This window comes from Capra hircus, chromosome 17 (assembly GCF_001704415.2).
Source record: "Capra hircus breed San Clemente chromosome 17, ASM170441v1, whole genome shotgun sequence".
NCBI lineage: Eukaryota > Metazoa > Chordata > Mammalia > Artiodactyla > Bovidae > Capra > Capra hircus.
This window is the reverse complement of record NC_030824.1, coordinates 22,453,284-22,478,378: the sequence shown is the minus strand read 5'-3', so window position 1 is coordinate 22,478,378 and position 25,095 is coordinate 22,453,284. Positions and strand designations below refer to the sequence as shown.

Genomic DNA, 25,095 nt, shown 5'->3' with positions numbered 1-25,095 from the left:
ACTCATTCGTCTGTTGCTGGATGTTTGGTTTGTTTCCGTGTTTTGGCTGTTGTGAATAATGCTGCTGTAAGCATGTATTTTGGGCATATTTTGTGCCAGAGGAAGTTTAAGTAGACTCAGTTGTGAAGCTCCCTGATGGGCTTCAGTCTATTAGGAGAGAGATGCTCCCTGAATCCCACCATCCACGCACCAGGGGTATCCTGAGACTGTGCCCTCTTCTGGGTGGCTGAGAAACAAGGTTTGTCTCTATAAGATGAACCAAGAGCTTTCCTGGTGGCTCAGTGGTAAAGAATCTGCCTGCCAATGCAGGAGACACAGGTTTGATCCCTGATCCAAGAGGATTCCACATGCTGCGAAGCAACTAAGCCTGTGTGCCACAACTCTCAAGACTGTGATCTGGAGCCCAGGACCCGCAACTACTGAAGTCCACGCATCCTCGAGGCCATACTCAGCGTCAAGAGAAGCCACTACGGTGAAAAGCCCATGCACCACAACTAGAGAGCAGCCCTCACTACTAGAGAAAGCCCACACCGCAATGAGGATCCAACACAACCAGATATATGGAAATAAAACTTTCTTTAATTTAAAAAAAAGATGAACCCCATAAATCCCTTCTAGACTTGATGAGAGTGAGTTTCTGCAGTCTAACTGCATTCCCTTGTCATACACTGAGTTTCCAGAAATGAACTCATCTACAAATCTTATCCTGCTGGAAAAAATACTACTCCCTTAACATTCTTGCATACAGCAAGCTTCTTCCTATAGGACATCTCCTTAAAAGCTTTTTCTCTGCCTTCATGCTTCATCCTTTTTGTGTCTTTATTGGAAAAATGCTAGGAACCTATAGCAGCTCTTAAATGCACATGATGTGTTAATTTGTGTGGGAAGACATTCATAATTAACAAGAATGACTGTCCATATCCCTACCAGTCACACTAGGATGGAAATAATGAGTCAATAGGTCTCATGTTCAACATCCAATGAAGGCCTCTTCAGTTCAGTTCAGTTCAGTTCAGTTCAATCACTCAGTCGTGTCCAACTCTTTGTGACCCCATGAACCGCACCACGCCAGGCCTCCCTGTCCATCACCAACTCCCGGAGTTCACTCAAACTCACGTCCATCGAGTCAGTGATGCCATCCAGCCATCTCATCCTCTGTCATCCCCTTCTCCTCCTGCCCCTAATCCCTCCCAGCATCAGAGTCTTTTCCAATGAGTCAACTCTTCGCACGAGGTGGCCAAAGTACTGGAGTTGCAGCTTTAGCATCATTCCTTCCAAAGAAATCCCAGGGCTGATCTCTTTTAGAACGGACTGGTTGGATCTCCTTGCAGTCCAAGGGACTCTCAAGAGTCTTCTCCAACACCACAGTTCAAAAGCATCAATTCTTCGGCGCTCAGCTTTCTCACAGTCCAACTCTCACATTCATATATGACCACTGGGAAAACCATAGCCTTACTGCTCCCTTATTTTGAGACCTGCCTCTGCAAAGTGAGGCCTATCAAAGACTGGATGCTTGGTATAGACTTGCCTCTCTTATTTTCCTTTATTATCCTTCTGGGAAGGCTACCTCTTTACTTCATCACGTTTTACTTAAACAGGAGAAAAATCACCTTCTAGGATTTAGACCCTGAAATGTCCATGATCAGAGCTGGCAGACAAATCTTACTCAGAAAGGGGAAAAGCAGTCATGTAAACAGCTGTATACTTCTTAGTTCTTCTTGAGAAAAGGAGATAGAGAGATACCTTTTGTTTTTGTTTTTGTTTTTTGTTGTTTTTTTGTTTTTTTTGCTTTTCAGGGTAGTGACTTGAGTTGAAGAGGCAGCTATCTTTGAGAGGAAGCTTGGTGGACAGATTACCAGCTGATAGAACTTGGGGTAACTACCTGAGATCTACAGAAATCCAGAAACACAAGGAATCCAAGATGGGTGATGCCAAGTATCTTGTTTTCTCTCTTTCTTAGTCACCTCTGAAATACTGATGTTGTTTGAATGAACTTTTTGGCCAACATCAATAGTTTGGATGTTTTGATTTATAATTGACTATATTGATCAGATACTTAACTCTTGGTGGGAAAAGGAACAGAATGAAGGAACATGTCAGAAGAGAAATCAGGGAGACAGTCTTGGCAGCTTTTGACCAAAGGAACGCCTAAGAATGAGACATGTGTGCACGCTTTAGTCATATCTGACTCTTTGCGACCCCATGGACTGTAGCTTGCCAGGCTCTTCTGTCTGCGGGAATGAGATAAACTATTTATTTTCCCACCCAAATCTGTACACAGACTATCCATACCCTCTGAGCCTTAAAGATGTAGATGAATAGCTGTCTATCAGGGTGATTCTGTCCTCAGGGGATACTTGGCAATGTCTGGAGACAATGCGGTTTCCACAACTGGAGAGGAGGTACCATGCTACTAGGTGGAAGCTAGGGGTACTGTTAAGCATCCTACGGCACCCATGTCAAAGAATGATCTAGCCCCAAAGGCCTATCTTGCGGAGGTTGGGAAATCCTGGCATAGACTAAACCAGCCCGTACGCTACTCATCTTCTTTTCATTATGAGACACGAGATATGCTCTGTGTAAACTCACGGCAGCAGCATAACGTAATCTTGTAATGAGGAAAGACTCTTTATGACTCTCTTAGCATCCCTAATTCCAATTACAGAGTTGCAGGGTTCTGAATTAGTTACACTTGGAGGAGAACATCTCCCCTGCATTTCTGTGAATTACGGATTTCAATTAAGCAAGCTTATTTTAAATGGGAGAGGACTGCCTTAGCTTCTTTAGGGATCCATTTCAGCTGCTTCCTAAAGAGACCAGAGGTGCCATGGCCTCCTCAAGTCTTCCCTTTAAAGACCTGTGAGGTCAAGTGAGATCTACTTGCTCTAACACTGGCGACCTGAGACAATGTGAACACTGGTTCGAACACAGAGTAATTCCACAACCTCAGTCCTAAGACTGAGCTTTGAGTGAGGAGTGCGGTCCTCAGCATTGGGGCTGTCATTAGCACTCAGGCACATAGAGATAGCAATGGGAATCTTCAGGGATGATGACTCCAACTGTCAATGTACTGAGAACACTCAGAATAGAAAATAATGCTTATGTTTGCTGAAAGGAATCTTGATATTATTTCAAGAAACTTTAGTTAGTAAGTCACGAAGGAAAACATCCATGAAAAAGATCGTTCATGATACAAATTTGACATTAGGTATCTGCTCTGCATTAACTCAGTAAATGTTTACTGGTCCTTTACTCTGTGGTAAGCCATACAGTCACCTTCCCCGATGGCTCAGCAAGTAAAGAATCCACCTGCAATGCAGGAGACATAGAAGACACAGGTTCGATCCCTGGGTTGGGAAGAGCCCCTGGAGGAAGGCATGGCAACCCACTCCAGTATGCTTGTCTGGAGAATCCCAGGGACAGAGGAGCCTGGCAGGCTACAGTCTAAAAGGTCTCAAAGGGTCAGACACGGCTGAGCGACTAAACACGCACGCGTGCAAGTCATATAGTAACAAGGATTCATTACCATATTTTTAAATGAACAAACAGGCCCAGAGATATTAAAGGGCATTTTCAGGTTCACACAGCTGAACAGCAGCAGAGAGGACTGGCATGTAGTATTATAGCTTTTCTGACTTCCAGCCTCCTGTATTTTTTTTCTTAACACATGTATTTTACAAATATCTATGTAGTCAAATCCTCTTTTGTGAAATCTAATTGTAACTTGGACTAAACAGTGTCTCTCTAAGCTAAGACAGTAAAAACTTACTATGGTGTTAATCCTGAGGAACAAACAGGTATCAGAGTGTGTTATGTTGTTACAGTGAGCTGTCATGTATTCCCCAGGAATGTCCAAAGTGACCAGAGCTGCCAGGTAACTTATTGAGATGCTCAGATTCCACGCCTTCATCCCTCCTCTCCCAGGAACGGGTTCAGCTCCATGTTTGAGAGCAGAATCACCCTCAACCGAGAACTCATCTGAGTTTGTTGCATTTATGATTGTATCTCCTCGTGAAAAGTTTGTGTCCAGTGGCAAAACATTTAAGCTAGCCAACTCCTAGGTCAGAATCACTGCTAGTTTTCATTTTTGCTCTTCTAATTCAGCTGCCTACTGCATGCAGATCTCCCTTCCCCTGACTCCTTCACTGTCGATGGCTATGGTCATCTTTGGGCTTCCTAGGTGGCACAGTGGTAAAGAATCCACCTGCCAATGCTGGAGACGCAAGAGACATGGCTTCTATCCCTAGGTCGGGAAGATCCCTTGGAGAAGGAAGTAGCAAACCATTCCAGTATTCTTGCCTGGAAAATTCCATGGACAAAGGAGCCTGGCAGGCTACAGTCCATGAAGCTGCAAAAAGTCGGACATGACTGAGTGACTGAGCATGTACACGCCATATGCAAGAGACAAGGGGCCTAAAGCCATGGAACTGACCTGCTTACAAGTATTTGTAAAACATACATGTAGGTATTCTTCCTTTATGTTGGTCATTATTTTATTTTTTATTTTTCAAAAAAGCTTTGTAAAATAATGTTATATCCACAGGAAACAAAGTTTCAACCTCCACACCTTGACTTTTGAGTCTCAGGAACCTGTCTGATTATAAAGTGGGGGTTGCCTTTGAATTAGATGCATGAAGTAGCTAATGAAATGCAGGCTGCTTCCTCAAGCCTGTGGAAGAGAGTGTTGTTTGTGAAAACCGTCTTGTAAAGGAGGCTTAGGTCAAGTTTCCATGTCTGTTATTGATCCTATAAAAATTCCCAAGAAGTCCAGGCTAAGTCCAAGCATCACAGCCTTGTCAGCAAAGCCATCTTCCACAGAGATGATGGAGATCAAGAGGGGTCTTTCAAATCCCAGTCCCTTTGTAAGTTTCCCGTGAATTTCTCAGCTGGGTTCCAGTGATGGGCCAGATGGATTTCTCCTGTGAGTGAACCAGTGACTACTGTTGACAGCAGCTGGATAAATAAATGAGCATTTCCATGCGCTGCTACTTTCGAGAGGAAGAAAATGGTGTTCCCTAAATTTCAGTGAGCCTCACACAAACTTAATTACTTCGCCACATACATCTTTTTGTGTTTCTGAATACTTCTTTCCTTAGAAGAATTAATTAAATTAAAATTAAAATATGGGCTTCCCCAGTGGCTCAAAGTAAAATTCTTAACCCAAAGGTAAAGAATCCACTGGCAATGCAAGAGATGCAGGAGACAGTTTTGAACCCTGGGTCAGGAAGATCCCCTGGAGAAGGAAACGGCAACCCACTCCAGTATTCTTGCCTGGAGAATCCCACGGACAGAGGCGCCTGGAGGGCTACAGTCCACATAGCTTTAAGGAGTCAGACATGGCTGAGCAACTGAGCAACTGAGCAACCGAGCATGTATAAGCCATGTGCCAGGAGACAAGGGGCCTAAACCCATTGAACTGACCTGCTTGGAGGGTCCATGGAGTCACAAAGAGTCAGACATGACTGAAGCAACTGAGCACATACAAATTAAAAGACAATGAAATATGTTATCTGGAAAGGGAATGCTAGCTTTCCTTACAGCCTTCCCATTCTAATCATGGCAGCTGCATTTTTCACTTCCAATGTCTTGGAGTCATCCTTTACTCCATGTTTCTCCCACTTTTCTCTCCCCAGGACTCAAATCCATGGTTGGAAAGACCAGGAAGGCAGAAATGGGGTTGCTACCCTTCCTGGCATCAACCAATATTCCACCCAGAACCCTGTCATTCTCATCCTCTGTGCCCTCAAAGCTCTTGTCATTACAAAACCATTTTTCTTTTTTTTTTTTGCTCTTTTAAAAAATCCTAGTAAAATGAGAGTCAATACAGCTTTCAGAACAGACCTGGTAGCTGTTGTTTTATGCAAAGCATGATGTCCTTTTACTGCCAAAATAGAATTCAATGCTTACTGAAGTTTTGATAGATGTTTAAAAACAACCCTGATAGTAATAGCCAACACTTGTAGAAGCACTTTTACATGTCAGGTACTGTTTTAAGCACCTTACAACTAAGTATGAGCCACTGAATCCTCCCATCCCTATGGCAGTAGGTCCCAACATCACATCAGAATGAGGAAACTAAGAAACATGGAGATGAAACAGCAGGCCAGGGAAGTGGACCAGAGTCGAGACCAGTTGGTTGCAGGACCTGATTTCTCCAACATCACCCTCATCTTTGTGAAGGAAAACAAAGACAACAACTCCTCCTCTCCAGTGAACCAGGTCTGACTGCCCCGCCTGCCGTGGAAAGCGCTGCATCTTAGTTGCGGGGACACAGTTGTTCACACATACTCACCCCTAGAGCTTGCTTTTTGAAAGAGGGAAGTTAGGGATAAGTACAGATGGGAAGGGGGCTTCCCTGAGAGCTCAGTTGGTAAAGAATCCACCTGAAATGCAGGAGACCCAGGTTCTCATGACTCTGGAATTTTAAAAATTTGTTAGCAGTACTATTGATTCCCTGTCTTCTGTAGCTCCTTTCCAATGCCCAGGCTGGATATATTTATTTTATAACAGAATGACATGAAACGAAGGTGCTAAGAGACTCAGTGGAAATAAAACTCAGAACTTCTAGATCAGTATCTTTCTCCATCCAAGGCAGGAGGAAGTGAACCTGGATCCTTTTATCAAAATGCCTCCTCTCCTGCAGTTATAAGATTGGCACTTTCACTAAGACATCTAGTTTATTTTCCCTTACCCCAGAGACAGCAGGCACCAGGTTGACCACCCCTCAGTACAAATGAGATTGAGAATTCCCCAGAGGGTACATTTTGTACTTTGTAGAAGATGTAGGATTACATAACATCATGGAAAGAGATTCTGTAAAACACTTGTTCATATCCCAAACCACTGGCAAAGAAGGATCTGGTAAAACCAGTCCACTTAAAAATTGAAAGAAAAAAATTATAAGGATGATCATTAGACACTTCAGAAGAAAATTACCCAAATCCAAAGGACTAAGAAATGCCTCGAGAAACTTATCAAAACCTTTGAATGCCTTTGGTAAAAACAAACAAACAAACCCTTTAAAAAGGACCATTCTTATCTTCAGACAACCAAATCTAAACCAAAGTGAAATATGCCAGAAGATGTCATCAATCTATTTTGTGAATATTTTCCCAAGCAACTCAAGCCACAGGGGATTCATTTTTTATTCTAAAAAGAACTAAAGCATTGCTGCAATTATGACCTAAGTCATTCTTAATGATAATCATTTAAAAAGTCTGATTTTGGTCATCTTTATCTTTTAAACAAATCTCAAGTAAATATTTTTTCATTATTCTGAAATTCTGGGCCACATTTTAAGAGGATTTGCATTAAGTGGCTTTCCCCGCCCCCAGTATTAATTATCCTCACATAACAGGTTGCCCTGATCTAAACCCCAGAATCATTATCCAGAGTGACAGAGCAGGCCCATTACATCTTTCGTGTGATGTGCTGAACCAGCAGAGGTCATGGAAGGTGGGTTATTCTGTGGTTGTTTTAATTTGTTTTTTTTTTCTTATTATTATGAGATGAAATACCTCTGATAAAGAACTTCCTATTGAGGGATGTCCCTTGTTGCCTAGTGTTTAGGATTATGGGCTTTCACTGTAGTGGCCTGGGTTCAATCGCTAAGGAACTGAGACCCTGTAAGTCATGAAGAGTGGCCAAAAAACAAATAAGTTAAATAGTGTTTGTCACAAACTGGGGTTTCCTCAGTTCTTAACTGGCAAGATTTAACCCTGCTGCTGCTGCTGCTAAATAGCTTCAGTTGTGTCCGACTCTGTGCGACCCCATAGACGGCAGCCCACCAGGCTCTGCTGTCCCTGGGATTCTCCAGGCAAGAACACTGGAGTGAGTTGCCATTTCCTTCTCCAATGCATGAAAGTGAAAAGTGAAAGGGAAGTTGCTCAGTCGTGTCCGACTCTTAGTGACCCCATGGACTGCAGCCTACCAGGCTCCTCTGTCCGTGGGATTTTCCAGGCAAGAGTACTGGAGTGGGGTGCCATTGCCTTCTCCGAGATTTAACCCTACCAAATAAAAAAAGATATTATTCTTGGCTTTTTTTTTTTTCACGCTTACACTCAAAGTGCGATGGCAGATGGTGAGATATGTCTATATCTTTCCTTGAGCCCACTGAACATATACTTTGTCATTTAACCAAGTATCTGCATGTCTATAAAAAATTTTAAAGCTTAAAAAAAAGTCACATTGTGGTGACCTAAATGGGAAGGAAATCCAAAAAAGAGGGGCTATATGTACATATATGGGCTTCTTAGGTGGCGCCAGTGGTAAAGAACCCACCTACCCCATGCCGAAGACAAAAGAGATGTGGGTTTGATCCCAGGAAGATGCCCTGGAGGAGGACATGGCAGTCTAGCCTAGTATTCTTGCTGGAGAATCCCGCGGACAGAGGAGCCTGGTGTTCTATAGGGTCCATAGGGTAGCCCAGAGTCAGACATAACTGGCACGCACACATGTATACCTATAGCCGATTCATTGAGCTGTACAGAAGAAACCAACACAACACTGTAAAGCAACGATACGCCAATAGAAATTAATTTAAAAATTTTATAAATATAAAGTGAAAGTGAAAGTCACTCAGTCGTGTCCACCTCTTTGCGATCCATGAACTATAGAGTCCATGGAATTCTCCAGGCCAGAATACTGGAGTGGGTAGCTGTTCCCTTCTCCAGGGGATCTTCCCAACCCCGAGAATGAACCCAAGTGTCCCACATTGCAAGTGGATTCTTTACATCTGGGCCAATCAAACCAAAACCTAAGCTGTCAGTGTCTCAAGGTTACAGAATTGAAACTTAAGGAGGGGTGTGTGTGTGTGTGTGTGTGTGTGTGTGTATGCTTAGTTACTCAGCATGTCCAATTCTTTATGACCCCATGGACTGTAGCTTGGCAGCCTCTTCTGTCCGGGAGATTCTCCAAGCAAGAATACTGGAATGGGTTACCATGCTCTCCTCCAGGGGATCTTCCCAACCTAGGAATGGAACTGGGCTCTCCTGCATTGCAGATGGATTCTTTACCAACTGAGCTTTCAGGGAAGCCCATAAATATAAAGTAACCATATTTTGATCACCCTTTTGGCCATGGAACATTTTAATACTTCATAAATCTGTTTATGCCTCCCCCCCAAAAAAATTATATCCCTCTTCAAGTTCAGTGGTAATTCAAGGTCAAAAGAGAGTGATTAATTTAGTCTTGTTTCTTTGGGGGGCAATTTCGGCCCATTTTCTCCAACCTCCTTATATATACAGTGGAGCTGCTGAAGACATGTGGTCAGGTGCAGAAACTGGCTTCCGGTGTGAAGCAGGAGGGGCCCTGAAGGTGGTGAAAATGGCATCTCCTGGTATATACACCCCCACTTCCCATCCAGTGTCGTCCCAGGCGCACCTAAGCCTGTCTCAAGTGCAGACCTACCTCAAGATGAAGAAGTCCACGGTGGAATTGCTGGCCACGGTGACATAGGCAGTGACCACATCTCCCTGCTTGACAGGCCTGGAGGGCAGCCAGATGGCCACGTTGCCGTCTAGACGCAGCTCGCTGAGCTGGGCGCTGTCCTGAGCGCGGTAGAGGCCCACGGCGCCGATTCTCTGCAGGTGGGACGTGCTCTCCTGCAGTCCATCCTTGCCAGGGCGGATGGCATTGCCCTTGCGGACGTCACCCCCAGAACAGTCTCCACGCTCATCCCCAGGCTGCACGGCGTAGTAGAGCTCTACAGGGCTGCCCTCAGGAGGCTCCGGCACCTTCTTCCTCCCGGCCACCACGATGGGGGTGCCAAACCAGCTGGCTGGGAGCTCCAGCTGTGCCACGCACAGCCCCAGGGCCCCGCGAAGCCGGCAGCTGCCCCGCACCTCCCGGGTCTCCCGGAAGGCGAACACCCGCAGGCAGGGCAGGCTCTGCGCAGGGCCAGGGTCATCCCAGTCCCGGCCCACCAGGTTGAAGAGCACCTGCACGCGGGGCCGGCTCAGGTAGATCTTGTCCCGCAGGATGTGCGCCTTCAGCTTCCAGTTGAAACTCACTTTGTCGGTGGGACCTAAAAAGTTGGAAGCCGACATCAAATCCAGGGGCACGAACTTTTCCACCGAGAAAGGCCCATAGCTGGCATTTAAGATTGGCAGCTGTCTGGCTTTGTAGGGGAAGAAGGACTCGACCCGGGACTGCAGGCTGGAGTTGCGTGTCAAGTCCTGGTTGGTTTCCTTCAGGAAGAAGGACGTCTCAGCTCTGAGCACCTGGTAGGTCACAGGCAGATAAGGGGGCAGCGAGGAAAATCGCTGGATGTTGTCTGTGAGCCCACGGCCCTCGATCACTGCAGAGGGGAAAGAAAGAAAAGAAAAAGACAAAGATGTGGTGATTTCTGGGCTCCTTAGAGGTCATTTGGCAACCCGAGGAAGTTGACAAGTGATTTAGAAATGAGGGGTTAACACTGCAGCTCATGCTTGTTCAGTCGCTTCAGGCATGCCGGATTCTTTCCAACCACGTGGCCTGTAGCCCACCAGGCAAGAATGCTGGAGTGGCTGGCTGTGTCTTCCTCCAGGGGATCTTCCTGACCCAGGGATCCCACCCGCCTCTCTTGCATTGTCTCTTGCAGTGTAGGTGAACTCTTTACCGCTGAGCCACCGGGGAAGCCCAAACATTTTGCAGTCTACTTGTCTAGAATCTTCAGGTTCCTTTGGGGGTCAGCCAGTAAATGATCACATGCTCCAAAATTGTGAATTGGCCGAATTGTCTTTCAACCAATTCAATCGGTTGAAATATATGTAAGGGAAATTTGGGGGACCTCCCTGATGGTCCAATGATTAAGACTCCGTGCTTCCACTGAGGGGGGCACAACTTTGATCCCTGGTTAGAGGACCAAGATCCCACATGCTGCATGGCGAAGCCAAATAAAATAAAATACATACAATAAAATAAAATTCACAGTTCCACTCTTTTAAAAAAGGAGATTTTTGTACACTGTTGAACAATGTACAATTGTATAATTTTTGTACAATTGTTGAACGGCGGCAAATACATGGAATCTGCTCTGACAGAAAGCTAGCAAGTTACTTATGAGTGTAAAGTGGGAAATATTTGTGAATAACTTGCATGAGTTTCAAATATATTTAATGACACTGGTACCTAAAGAGAAAAATAGACCAATGGAATAGAGTAGTTCATAAATAAGCTCCTGTACATCTAAAGTTTAGTATATGATAAAGGCAGAACCAAAAATCATGAGGCAAAGACAGATTTTTTTAGTAAATGGTGCTTGGACAATTGGCCAGCCATTTGGCAGAAAGATAACATTAGGTCCGTACCTCACACCAAACACAAGAATACACTTCAAATGGATGAGTGATCCAGATGTAAGAAAATGACATTATTGTTTATACAGAATGAAAAAGTGGGTGATTTCTTCTATAACCTGGGTCTAGGGAGAGATTTCTAATTATGATTCAAACTCTGAATGAAATTCAGCCATCCCTGTATAAAAATGAATGATAACTATCCCTTTATAAAAATTGAGAAACCCTTTCACAAAGCCACATGTATCATAAACAAAGTCAAAAGGAAAAACAGCAAACTGGGAGGCAATGCAGACTATTCACTTAAGGTGCTCAGCTCAGCTGGCAGGTAGGTTCCATTCTGCCCACAGTCTTTTAAAAGATGGTTGTGAATGGGAATCAGTTTTTAAAACTGGAGAGTGAAAACTACTGAGAACCTAACGTAGAGCACAGGGAACTCTGTTTAGTGCTCCGTGGTTATGCAAATGGGAAGAGAATCTAAGAAAGAGGATTGTTGTTGTTCAGTTACCCAGTTGTGTCCGACTATTTGTGACCCCATGGACTGCAGCACACCAGGGCTCCCTGTCTCTTACCATCTTCCAAAGTTTGCCCAAGTTCATGTCCATTGCATTGGTAATTCCATCCAGTCATCTCACTCTCTGACACCCTCTTCTCTTTCTACCCTCATTCTTTCCCAGCATCAAGGACTTTTCCAATGAGTCGGTTGTTTGCATCAGATCACCAAAATACTGGAGCTTCAGCTTCTACATCAATCCTTCCAAGAAGTATTCCCTAAATATTGAGTGGTTTGATCTCCTTGATGTCCAAGGGACTTTCAGGCGTCTTCTCCAGCACCATAGTTTGAAGGCATCAATTTTTTAACATTCTGCCTTCTTTTATAGTCCAGCTCTCATAACTGTACATGACCACTGGGAAGACCACAGCCTTGACTATATGGACTTCTGTTGGCAGAATAATGTCTCTGCTTTTCAATATACTGTCTAGGTTTGTCATAGGGAGGATATATATATACACACATACACACACATATGGCTGTTTGGCTTTGTTGTACAGCAGAAATTGACATAGTAGTGTAAAGCAACTATACAATTTAAAATGTATTATTTTATCCAATAAAAAGATATGGTACATATATAAAATGGAATACTACTCAACTGCAAAAAATGAAATAATGTAATTTGCAGCAATATACATGCAACTAGAGACGATCATAATAAGTGAAGCAAGTCAGAAAGAGAAAGACAAATACCGTATGATAGCACTCATTTGTGAAATCTCAAATGAATCTATCTATGAAACAGAAGGGTTTCCCTGGTCGCTCAGCTGGAAATGAATCCGCCTGACGTGAAGGAGACCTCAGCCCGACTCCTGGGTCAGGAAGATCCCCTGGAGAAGGGGTAGGCTACTCACTCCAGTATTCATGGGCTTCCCTGGTGGCTCAGATGGTAAAGAATCTGCCTGCAATGCAGGAGACCTGGGTTCGATCCCTGGCTTGGGAAGATCCCCTGGACGAAGGCATGGCAAGCTACCCCAGTATTCTTGCCTGCAGAATCCCCATGGACAGAGGAGCCTGGCAGTGCACAGTCCACGGGGTTGCAGAGAGTCGGACGTGACTGAGTGATGAAGCACACACGACACAGAAATAGAGTCACAGACACAGAGAACAGACTAGTGTTTGCCAAGGTGGGGAGAGGGACAGGATGGAGTGGGAGTGTGGGGTTGGTAGATGCAAAATAGTACATTTAGAATGGATAAACAAGGTCCTACTGTATAGCCCACGGAACTATATTTGATATCCTGTGAGAAGCCATAATGGAAAAGACTATGAAAAAAAGAATGTATTAAAAATATGTGTATAAAAAACTGAGGAGTATCTGGGTTTTTAGCTTCGCACACATGGGAGGAAGTGGCAGGATGCAGGCTGTCTGCCCATCTGGCAACAGTAAGAGAAGATACACAGCAGATTGCCTTGCTCAATGACATTTCCTGCTGGACCCTTGGGTGCATTTGAGTTTGAACAAGCAGACTTAGAATCTTCAGCTGGGTAAGTCAACGTACACTGGAGGCTGAAGGTTCAACACTGGGCTGGGAAAGAGCAACACATCATCCCTGTCTTCCTGTCTTTCTTTGTTTATTGCCTCCATCATTAGCAGTATAACCAGCCACCTCCTTGTTGATTGAAGATTGTCCTCTAAAACTTCCCCTTGGGTTTATACTTACACTGTTGGGGCTTCACTGAGGACTCACTATTGACCTGGGGCATAAGAGGTTACAGTTCCCCAAACGCTAACTTTGAAAAGACCAAGAAAGCCTCTGCCTGACTCTTATCTTTCAAAACCAGACCAGAAAATCTACATAAGCCCCCATTCATATATTGAAAGAGAAGACAGGTGTTCCTCTCTCTCCACTGATGCTCCAACCTCCCCTTCTGCCCCTACTTCAAACTGCAGCCAGCACAGCCCATCCGGCCTATGGGGCTACCCCATGACTCTCTCTTTTGGAAGTTCCCCTAATCCTTTTCCCAGCGGGGACATTGGCTAGCAGATCAAAGCTGCCTTTGGTACTGCAGCCAAAAGGACTTGAGTTGTCAAGATGGCTTTTCAAAGAAATAGCTTCCTTCCCTGTTCTTTGCCCAGAGGCATTGATCTCAGGTCACCAGTAACATGGGTACTTTGTCCTTCTCTCTTTAGGGATGTTTTGCTGCTCCCACTTTAACCCACTCATTTTGGGGCCACGTTAAAACACTTTCAAAAGTCCCTGTACAACCTTCCAGAAACGGTTCTGACTCTGTCTTTAAATAAAATCACTGACTTGAAGCAACTTGTAGAATTGTGTCAAAACCAATAGACTAATTGCTACATCTGATGCTTTTATTCTGATATATTCATCCTCCAAAAAAGCTTTTAAACCATGAGGCGTAGAGATTTAGAGAGTCATTTGTTTGGAAAAGATGGTGGGCCAAGGACTCTCTGAAGCAATGGAGCAAGGATTCTAAGGTCCATCTGTGTAGGATGTATTCCACAACAGGGAAGCTTGTCAACAAGCTTGCTCACCATTTTCCACTCTCTTGCACATAAAAATTTCTTTTCTCTCCTTTTCTGTCTTTTTATCTTTAAAAACATCCTTAAAAATGAACTTTCACTTTGAAGCAAATACTGAGTTTATTTTGAGAAAATAAAGCTGGAGTGGGCTTGTCTTGTTGTCTCCTCTCTTAGGGTTCTTCCATTATTTAAGTCTCTGTTTATCCTTCACATGGATCAAAAAGTGCCTGGCTCATATCTTCCTGCTAAACCTAGATCTGAAGTTTTCCTGCTCATGAGAGATTTAACTTGAGCCAAAAAGAGACATTTTAAAGACAGGAGTAGGGGTCTAGCATAGTGGTTAAAGATGAAGTTTGGCTATGGAGATCTAGAGTTGAACTAGCCAACAGTGATCTTAGGCAAGTTTGTACCTTCTTGGATAGTTTTAGTTTCCATAGATCGATGGATGGATGGATGGATGGATCAATGGTTCCATGAATGTTTGGGTGGATGGATGGATCAGTGGCTGGATGGATGGGTTGATGGTTGGATAAATCTTTAGATGGATGGAGAGGTCAATTGATAGATGGATGTTTGGATGGATGAATGGATCAATGGTTGGATGGATAGGAAGATGGATGGAAGGATGGGTACACAGGTAGATACACAGGTGGATAGATTCATTGTATTGAATCCAATAGTACCTGTAGTAGAACAATTACTAAATAGCCCCCATTCTCTTCTTATATCTATACCTTTTGTGTGTGACTTTGCAATTTTCCCTTCAAAATTAGAAGTCTATTGCCCCACTCCTTGAATTTAGTTTGGCCCTGGATTTTCTTTGGCCAGCAGAATATGGCAGAAGTGACAATGTGCTTATTCCAAAGCCAGGTCTCGGGATGCATTGCACACTTGTACTAACTCTCTTTTGGACTCCTGCCAGCACCCAAAAGAACAAGCCTACGCTAGACTACTGTAGGATAAGGGACCATGTGGAGGAGAGGAGAGTTAACTCCATGGAGGCCATCCTAGATCAGCCAATCCACAGCCGGCAGCCACCGCCAAACAAGAGAGACAGACGAGCCAAAATTAGCCAAGTCCAGCCAAGATCAGTCACTCCAAAATTTATATGAAATGACAAGTGAACTAAGTCTCTTGATATGGGGTGGTTTTTAAATGTAGCAACACCCAATGGGGTACATAACAAATATCAAGAGGTTATCAAGTGTAAGAATCTAAAAAGATACAGTGTCACCCATGTGAACTTTCTCCTAGATGGAATTAGAATAATTCAAACAGAATTGAAAAGGGACTCACTTTCTCATTGGTGAGACTCAGGTATTTCCCCCATCTTGTAGGTGTGCCTCCAACAGCCAACCCTGTAGACACTCATGAGAATGGCCTCCCTAGAGTTGTCCAAAGCCCATCTGCACCCTCAGGTGCTGTGACAGCGTGTGCCTTTCTCAAGCTCATCCTACATTTTGGGGAGCCCTGATCTAGAGGATTAAGGAAGCAGAGGTGATTACCAGACTTTGTGGCATTTCTCTCCTGACACTCTGTCTGCTGATTGAAAACTATCTCCTGATTGCCATGACCTAGTGAAGCACAGACAGATATCCACCCTCTAAATCTGGCTCATCTGCTCACAGCAGCATCTCCCAGGAAGATAGGATTATTGAGTCATTTTTACTGATCTGAAATAATACCCCTGGAAAAGTCCGATGCTGGTTTCCTAAGGACGTGGAGCGGGGAAGAAGAGAGAGGCTGACAGCTGCACCTTTACATCTGGCCTCCTAGCTGACAGCACGTTCATTTATCCATTTTCTTTATCTGTGCTTGCCTGTCAGTGTTGGGGATATTGTGTCCTCCATCAGCTGTTCATCAGAGAACTCTCCTGCGAAGCCGCTGCCGGAAATTGAGTTTTTGAGATTCTGAGATAGTGAACGCAGGAGATGTCCATGTCACTTAGCACCCAGACAGAACACCCCCAGGGGAAATGGCCCTTCAGCCAACACAATGTGCCACCTTCATTGTGATGCTCGCTTTGGGATGTGTTAACCGAGATGGATTCTTTAGTGTTGATTCTCTCTGAGCTGTGACATGAAGGATGGATTGGATCTTGGGAGGGTGAGTGGAATAGCGGAAGGATTCCAGGAGGCGCAGGGGGCGGCATGAGGAAAGGGTCAGTGAAGGGGAAGCTCAGGACCTGGGTGTGTGAGGAGGGGGAAGTTGGTCTAGGAAGGCAGGTTGGGACCTGATATATCTCTAAATGTGGTAAGTGATGGACGCTCATAAGGTAGTTTTTGTTTTTTCAGTTACTAAGATGAGTCCGACTCTTTGCAACCCATGGACCTTAGCCCACCAGACTCCTATCCCCCACTACCTCCTGGAATTTGCTCAAACTCTTGTCCATTGAGTCAGTGATGCTGTCTAACCATCTTATCCTCTGCCACCCCCTTCTCCCTTTGTCTTTAATCTTCCCCAGCAACAGGGTCTTCTCCAAAGAGTCAGCTCTTCCAATCAGGTGGCCAAAATATTGGAGATTCAGCTTCAGCTATAGTCCAGTGAATATTCAGGGTTGATTTCCTTTAGAACTGACTGGATTCATTGCCTTGCAGTCCAAGAGACTCTCAAGAATTTTCTCCACAATTCAAAAGCATCAATTCTTCAGTGCTCAGCCTTCTTTTTGGTCCAACCTTTCACATCTGTGATGTGGGCTCCAAGATCACTGCATATGGTGACTGCAGACATGAAATTTAAAGACGCTTGCTCTTTGGAAGAAAAGCTATGATCAACCTAGACAGCATATTAAAAAGCAGAGACATTACTTTGCTAACAAAGGTCCATCTAGTCAAAGCTATGGTTTTTCCAGTAACCATGTATGGATGTGAGAGTTGGACTATAAAGAAAGCTGAGCGCCAAAGAATTGATGCTTTGGAACTATGGTGTTGGAGAAGACTCTTGACAGTCCCTTGGACTGCAGGGAGATCCAACCGGTCCATCCTAAAGGAAATCTGTCCTGAATATTCATTGGAAGGACTGATGTTGAAGCTGAAACTCCAATACTTTGGCCACCTGATGTGAAGAATTGACTCCCTGGAAAAGACCCTGATGCTGGGAAAGATTGAGGGCAGGAGGAGAACAGAGGATGAGATGGTTGGATGGCATCACAGACTTGATGGACATGAGTTTGAGCAAGCTCCGGGAATTGGTGATGGACAGGGAAGCCTGGTGTGCTGCAGTCCATGGGGTCGCAAAGAGTCGGTCATGACTGAGCGACTGAACTGAACTGAACTTCACATCTGTACATGACTACTGGAAAAACCATAGCTTTGACTAGATGGACCTTTGTTGGCAAAATGTTCTCTTGCTTTTTAATACGCTGTCTAGGTTTGTCATAGCTTTCCATCCAAGGAGCAAGGGTCTTTTAATTTCACGGCTGCAGTCACCATTTGCAATGATTTTGAAGCCCAAGAAAATAAAGTTGGTCACTTTATAAAGTACCTTGGTGAAATGTTAGGTCCCACTTTTCTTGTCGATTAAAAAAGATAAAAAGAACTGCTACCCCCCCACCACCCCCCTGCCCACTCCCCTCCGCCCACCCCTGCTGTTCCAATGAATTACTCAAATCAACAAGTAGTGCTTTTTCCGGAGGTGCAAACGTCTTTCCTAAATAGTATCAGAGGTTCTCGACAAAGGGTGACTTTGCAGCCTGGAGACACTTGGCAATGTCTACAGGAGACAGTTTTAATTTTCACAACGAGGCAGGAGGCTGTGCTACTCCCACCTAGTGGGGAGAGACCAGTGATCCGGGGAACATCTTACAAGGCAAGGGACAGCCCCGCTCCTCCCCCGCCACAAAGAATTCTCCAGCCCAAAATGCCAGTAGTGCCACAGATGAGAAACCCTGATCTAACTTGATTCACCGCAGGTGTTCAGTGGTTTGGCACAGGTGACAAAGAGACAAGAAGAAGGATTTTAACCAAACCCTCTCCAGCACCAGGAAGAGGAATGCATCCTAGTGGTGAAGAGCATTCCCAAATCAGGACCACATCCCAAAATTAATCCCTGTCCCACATGGGCTTCCTTCGTGGTTCAGCGGTAAAGAATCCACCTGCCAACGCAGGAGACACAGGTTCAGTCCCTGGTCCAGGAAGATACCCTGGAGAAGGAAATGGCAACCCACTCAGGTATTCTTGCCTGGCAAGTCCCATGGACAGAGAAGCCTGGCAGGCTACAGTCCATGGGGTCACAAAGAGTCTGCCACGATGTAGGCACTAAACAACCACAGAAACAATCACCAATGTATTAAATAAAGTTTTGTTTCAAAATCTTCATCTTTATAGTGGGAATCATATCAAAACCGACTCACTTAAGGCAATAAACAAAGTAGCCAGCATGTAGAACACACCTATTAATTGAGGAGAAGTTTCTGTTCCTCTTATATATCATTAGATCATTGGCATTATTTCAATCCTGTTGATATGTTAGGGTAAAAAGGTTTTCAGGCTACAGGAACATGAAAAAAACAGGTGATCTCCATAATTTATATAAAAAGAACTCATGTACACCTGTGGTGGATTCATGTCAATGTATGGCAAAACCAATACAGTATTGTAAAGTAAAAAAATAAAATTAAAAAACAAAAAAACTGAGAACAGCCATGCCAGAAAAGAAATCTGCAATCAAGAGGGGTGGGTTCTTTTCATAACTTCAATGGCCTATCCCGCCCAGACATCTCTAGTTCACCAATATGACATCAGAAACCTGCAAAGCAGAAGCCTGCCTTTCCCCACACGCCTCAGAGAAAACCCTGATTGGATGTTCCTTCCAAGTCACTGCAAGCTTACTTGAAACACAAGCCGGCCGGAGGACTTTGAGAATTTTTCTCTCTCCCCACCGTTTGCAATTTATTAAAATTCACCAGACACAGAAGGTCTCTCTCTGCTAAATATGGTTCATTGTTACCTTCTTCTTGAAACAAAAGGCACCTTGATAAGTGGATTATTTGATTTCAATGCCTCTTCTGAACCAACCCCTCAATATCCTCTGCTGAAATTACATAGTGTGGTTTGCAATTTCTAAACAGTAAAACTCTCCTTTAAAAGAGCATGTATTTATATTCCCCTTGGAGGCCCTGGGGAGTATCCCCCCGACCCTCGCCTTTTCTCTGGGAGAAGTGGGTAATCACACTCAGGTATTCCTCAATCAGGCTCCTGGAAGTGGAGCAAAGGAGTCATGCCTTTCAAAGAGAAATTCTCTAAACACACAGAATCTTTAACTTTATCAGCATGAGAATAGTGCCTTGGGTAGGCACAGAGGGAAACGTTTGCCAGGCAAAGTTCTAACCCTAAAATGCAACGTTTTGGGGCTTCCCTGGTGGCTCAGTGGTAAGAATCCTCCTACCAATGCGGGAGACACGGGTTTGATCCCTGGTCTGGGACGATCCCACGTGTCACAGAGCAGCTAAGCCTGAGCGCCAAAACTACTGAGCATGTGCTCTAGAGCCCGGGGGCTGCAACTACCGAAGCTCATGCACCCTAGACCCTATGCTCCGCAAAAAGAGAAACCACCACAATGAGAAGCCCACGCACCACGACTAGAGTAGCCCCTACTCACTGCAACTAGAGAAAAGCCCGGGCAGCAATGATGACCCAGCGCTGCCAAAAACAAATAAGTAAATAAACAGATAAATAAATAAGATTTTAAAAATAAATAAAACCCAATGTTTTAACTCTGCTGCATTCGGCGAATGGTTTGATCTTGACAAATGGCCCGTGAGGCCAATTTCTCCCAGTCCATCCCTGTAACATGGCTCAGACCCCAGGTCCACAAGGGGCTCTGACTGGCTCAACACAGAAGTCCCCCATAAGATGATGTCTGCATTAGATTCCTATTGCTGCTGTAACAAATTACCACAAAGTAGTGTAGAAAAACAACAAAGATTTTTCTTTATAGTTCTGGAGGTCAAAAGTCTACCATGAAGCAGTCAGCAGGGTTGCAATCCTTCTGGAGGTTTCAGGGGACAGTCAGGTTCCTTGTCTTTTCCATCTTCCAGAGAAGATGCATTTCTTGGCTCCTGGGCCCTTCCTCCCTCTTCAAAACTATCACGTGTGTGTACTCAGTCCAGCGTTTGTGACCCCATGGACTGTAGCCCACCACGCTCCTCTGTCCATGGGATTCTCTAGGCAAGAATACTGGAGTGGGTTGCCATGCCCTCCTCCAGGGGATCTTCCCAACCCAGGGATTGAACCTGCGTTTCTCACATCTCCTGCATTAGCAGGTGGGTTCTTTGCCACTAGTTCCAACTGGAAGCCCCCAAAAGTCTACAGCTTCTGTTTACTCTGACCTCCATCTTCCCTCTTATAAGGACCTCTGTGGTTACATCAGCCCATTCAGGTGATCCAGGACTACCTCCACATCTCAAAATGTCCCACTAAAGTCACATCTGCTAAGTCCCTTTGCCAGGGAAAGTCACATATTCATAGGCTGGGATAAGAGAGGAAAAGACGTCTTTGCATGGGGCAGGTGGGGGCGTTATTCTGGTGACTGTAGTGGCATTTGAGGTATTCACAGAGGCAGAGTTTGTTATCATAATGACTGGAGGGAGGAAGACAATGACACTTAGAGAATGGGTCTAGCTCCCTTAGATATTCCGCAAGGCCTGACATGGTCCCAGGCAACAAACGATTACCCAGGTCCTGAATGACTTCTGATTGTCCCACTGGACACTCACAAGGTGAGAAACCTATGAGAACTACTGAAGCCAAAAACTTATCTCAAACACCCTCCTACAAATTAGGGGAGGGGCTACAGTGTAACCTATTATGCATTTTCCAGTATTGCCAACTACTGGGGTGAAGATTGTCCTTTGATTTGATGGAACTTCAGTAAAAAGTTGTTTATCTTTTTGGAAAATAACATTAGCGATGTCTAATCTGCCTGTGAAATCCAAGTTACCTAAACATAGCTATACCAGCCTGTATTTGTGACTGACACATTCATGCCAACTCTTAAGACATGAGCAAGTATCTGATGACTTCATTTGCTCTTCTCTATATACACACGTGCTAAATTGCTTCAGTCGTGTCCAACTCTTTGCGACCCTATGGACTGTAGACTGCCAGGCTCCTCTGCCCATGGGATTCTCTAGGCAAGAATACTGGAGTGGGTTGCCATGCCCTCCTCCAGGGGGATCTTCCCGACCCAGGGATCGAACCCACATCTCTTGTCTCTTACATCTCCTGCATTGGCAGGCAGGTTCTTTACTACTGGCTCCACCTGGGAAGCCCATATGTACAAATATTAAAATACTATTTTACTATGGATTGCTTTGGTCATATTTTTCATCTCAGTGACAGGGCACTATTTTTTTAAGATTTTTTTGATGTGGACCATTCTTAATGTCTTTATTGAATTTATTACAATATCATTCCCGTTTTAGGTTTTGTTTTTTTGGCCATGAGGCACATGGGATCTTGGCTCCCCAACTAGGCATCAAACCCACACTTGCTGCATTGAATGGTGCAGTCTTAACCACTGGACCTCCAGGGAGGTTCCACTGATTTGCTTTTAATCATATATATATATATATATATATATATATATACATATACAGACATAAAGATAGATAGTTCATAAGATTATGGACTTAATTTTATGATCTTTATAAAAGGTTGAGGTTTATGATCTATATAGAGGTTGAGAACCACAGGTCTAAACCATGGTTCCTTGGCACATCTTTTTTTTTTTTTCTTAAAAGGCCATACAATAAACAATTTAAGCTTTTGTAGATTGAGAGGCAAAATCAAGATTACATAGGTCCTCACAGAACTATTTAAAATGTAACTATTTAAATTGTTATGTTTTAGCATTCTTATATTTTCACATCACCCAGACAGCCTGTTGGCCACACAGGTGGTGGGCTGGCTTTGATCCACGGGCCAGTGTCTGCCAATCCCTGATTTAAACCACACAGAGTAACCCCAGATCTGCTTCCATTAACTGGTTCAGTTCTGCACAGACCCAAACCTGTGGTTCCTATATAGAGGTAATTTTGCCACCTGGGCAATATCTGGAAATGTCTTGGAGACAATTTTTTTCTTGAGGCAACTGTTCTTTTTTTTTAATGTATTTTTCTAATTGGGGTAACACTGATTTGTAACAATATGTAAGTTTCATGTGTATGACACTGTATTTTCACTTCTGTATACACTACCAAAAACTGGTTTCCATCCATCAGCACAAGTCAATCCCCTTTGCCCCTTTAGCCAAACCCCACTTTCCCTTCCTCTCTGGTAACCACTACTCTGCTCCCTGTATCTACATATTTGTCTCTGTTTGGTTTGCTCTGTTCACTTATTTTGGTTTCTTGTCGGTTGCCTGGTCGGTTGGTAGGAATGTAAATTGGTACAGCCTTTATGGAAGACAGTACAGAAACTCCTCAAAAAAGTAAGGACAGAACTACCAAATGACCCAGCTATCCTGCTTCTGGGTATTTATCTGAAGAATACAAAAACACTCATTTAAAAAGATATCTTCACCCCTATGTTCACTGTGGCAGTATTTACAATAGCTAAGATATGGAAACAACCTAAGTGCCCATCAGTAGACAAATGGATAGAAAATATGTAATATTTATATTTCTATCTACAGAGATAGCGATGTCTATATAGGTATCTGTGTATCTGTGTCCCTATAGACGTACCTATCTATCCGAATGTTGTTGTTGTTTAGTCGCTAAGTTGTGTCTGACTTTTTGTAACCCCATGGACCTCTGTCCTTGGGATTTCCCAGGCAAGAATACTGGAGTGGGTTGCCATTTCCTTCTCCAGGGGATCTTATTAATCCAGGGATCGAACGTGTGTCCCCTGCATTAGCAGGCAGATTCTTTTATTGCAGAGCCACCAGGGAAGTCCATCTATCTAGATACCCACATATATATGGAATACTGCTCAACCATAAAAAGGATGAAACACTTGCCGTTTGAGACAACACAGATAGATCCTGACAGCATTCGGTTCAGGTTAGTCGTTCAGTCATGTCCGACTCTTTGCGACTCCATGAACCACAGCACGTCAGGCTCCCTGTCCCATCACCAACTCCCCTGCTAAGTGAAATAAGTCAGATGGAGGAAGACAAATACCTTATGATTTCCTCACATGGAAAGGGTTTGACTCTCATGGTCATGGGGAAAGATGTTACTGGCCTCTAGCGGGCAGAGGCCAGGGACACCTCTCAACATCTTCCATGCACAGGTCAGCCCCACAGCTAGGAATTACATGGTCCCAAAGGTCAATTGTACTGAGGTCGGGGAATCATGCCCTGGGCCACTTTGAGCCCAGGAGCTGCAAGGAAAGGTTTGCCGGGACTCTTGGGAGAGAAGCCCTCACCTCTAAGAGACCCATGGCAGGAAACACCTTTCTTCCCAGGGGCAAGTGAGAGACCAGGTCATTCTACTAATACTGCCATCCATCCTGAAACAGTGAAATCCAGAGACAAAGCCAGGATGGAACAGGCACAATAGCAGAATAGTGGGTCTTCACAACAAAGAGGGGATCACTGAATATACACACCCTGAATCTTGCCTGCCCACTGCCCTTCCTATTACCAAAACCAGCACACAACCATAACCAGCACACAAGCACAAAACCACCAGGGTTTTCCCTTTTGTATGTGTCTGTGTAACAATCTCTAACGGCTATGCTCTATTAATGGTATTATCTCATTTAACTTTTTAAAACTTTTTATTTTATATTGAAGCTTCTCTGATAGCTCAGATGGTAAAGAATCTGCCTGCAATGCAGGATACCCCAGTTCGATTCCTGAGTCAGGAAGATCCCCTGGAGAAAGGATAGGCTACCCACTCCATTATTCTTGGGCTGCCCTTGTGGCTCATACAGTAAAGAATCTGCCTGCAATGCAGGAGACCGGGGTTCAATCCCTGGGTTGGGAAGATCCCCTGGAGAAGGAAATGGCAACCCACTCCAGTATTCTTGCCTGGAAAATCCCATGGATGGAGGAGCCTGGTAGGCTACAGTCCATGGGGTCGCAAAGAGTCAGACACGATTGAGTGACTTTCACTTTTCATTGCTGATTAACAATGCTGTGATAGTTTCAGTTGGACAGCAAACAAAATCAGTCATACATGTACATGTATCCATTCTCCCATCAAACCCACCTACCTTTCAGACACAGGGGTTTTCTCTTACTTTCAGCCAAAATCTTCTAAAATGATGTAACTTGGCTTCATCCGCTGAGGTGGATTGACTTCAAGAGTCACAGGTAGAAGGGATCAGCACATTTTCTTTGTCAGGGCCCAGATAATAAATATTCTAGGCTTTGTGAGCTGAATGTGCTCGCGTGCAGCTATTCATCCCTGGTGTTACATCAAGAGGGCAGCCAGAAACCAGTGTGAACATGGGCCTGCCAGTGCTCCAATAAAACTTTACTTATGGGCACTGAAATTGGGATTTCATAAAATGATCACGTCAGAGACATTCTTTCTTAAAATGCATTTTGTACAACCAATTGAAAATGTAAGAGTATTCCTAGTTCAGGGGCCGGCCAAATGCAGGATTGGCTGGATCTGACCCATGATCCATTGTATGCTGACCTCTGATAAAGACCAGGCTTTTCTAAGAGTTGTGTTTCTTGCAGGTGAGAACTTTCCTGGGTATTCTTCAGGGCTCTTTACAATCTGACAAAGATACCCGGTTTATTCATTGATCCAAAATGTAAACATGCCTCTTACTATGCCTCCAAGACAGTTGGAAATGAATGCAAAAAAAAAAAAAAAA

At 44.2% G+C, this 25,095-nt stretch overlaps 1 protein-coding gene across 1 annotated transcript in view; it reads right to left on the bottom strand.

Moving 5' to 3' along the window:
- Positions 1-25,095, bottom strand: part of TMEM132C (transmembrane protein 132C) — a 448,582-nt gene that overhangs the window by 283,115 nt on the left and 140,372 nt on the right. Inside the window, exon 2 of the mRNA XM_018061407.1 lies at positions 9,409-10,297. Within this exon, the coding sequence (XP_017916896.1) occupies positions 9,409-10,297 (889 nt within the window). The remainder of the gene's footprint in view (positions 1-9,408; positions 10,298-25,095) is intronic.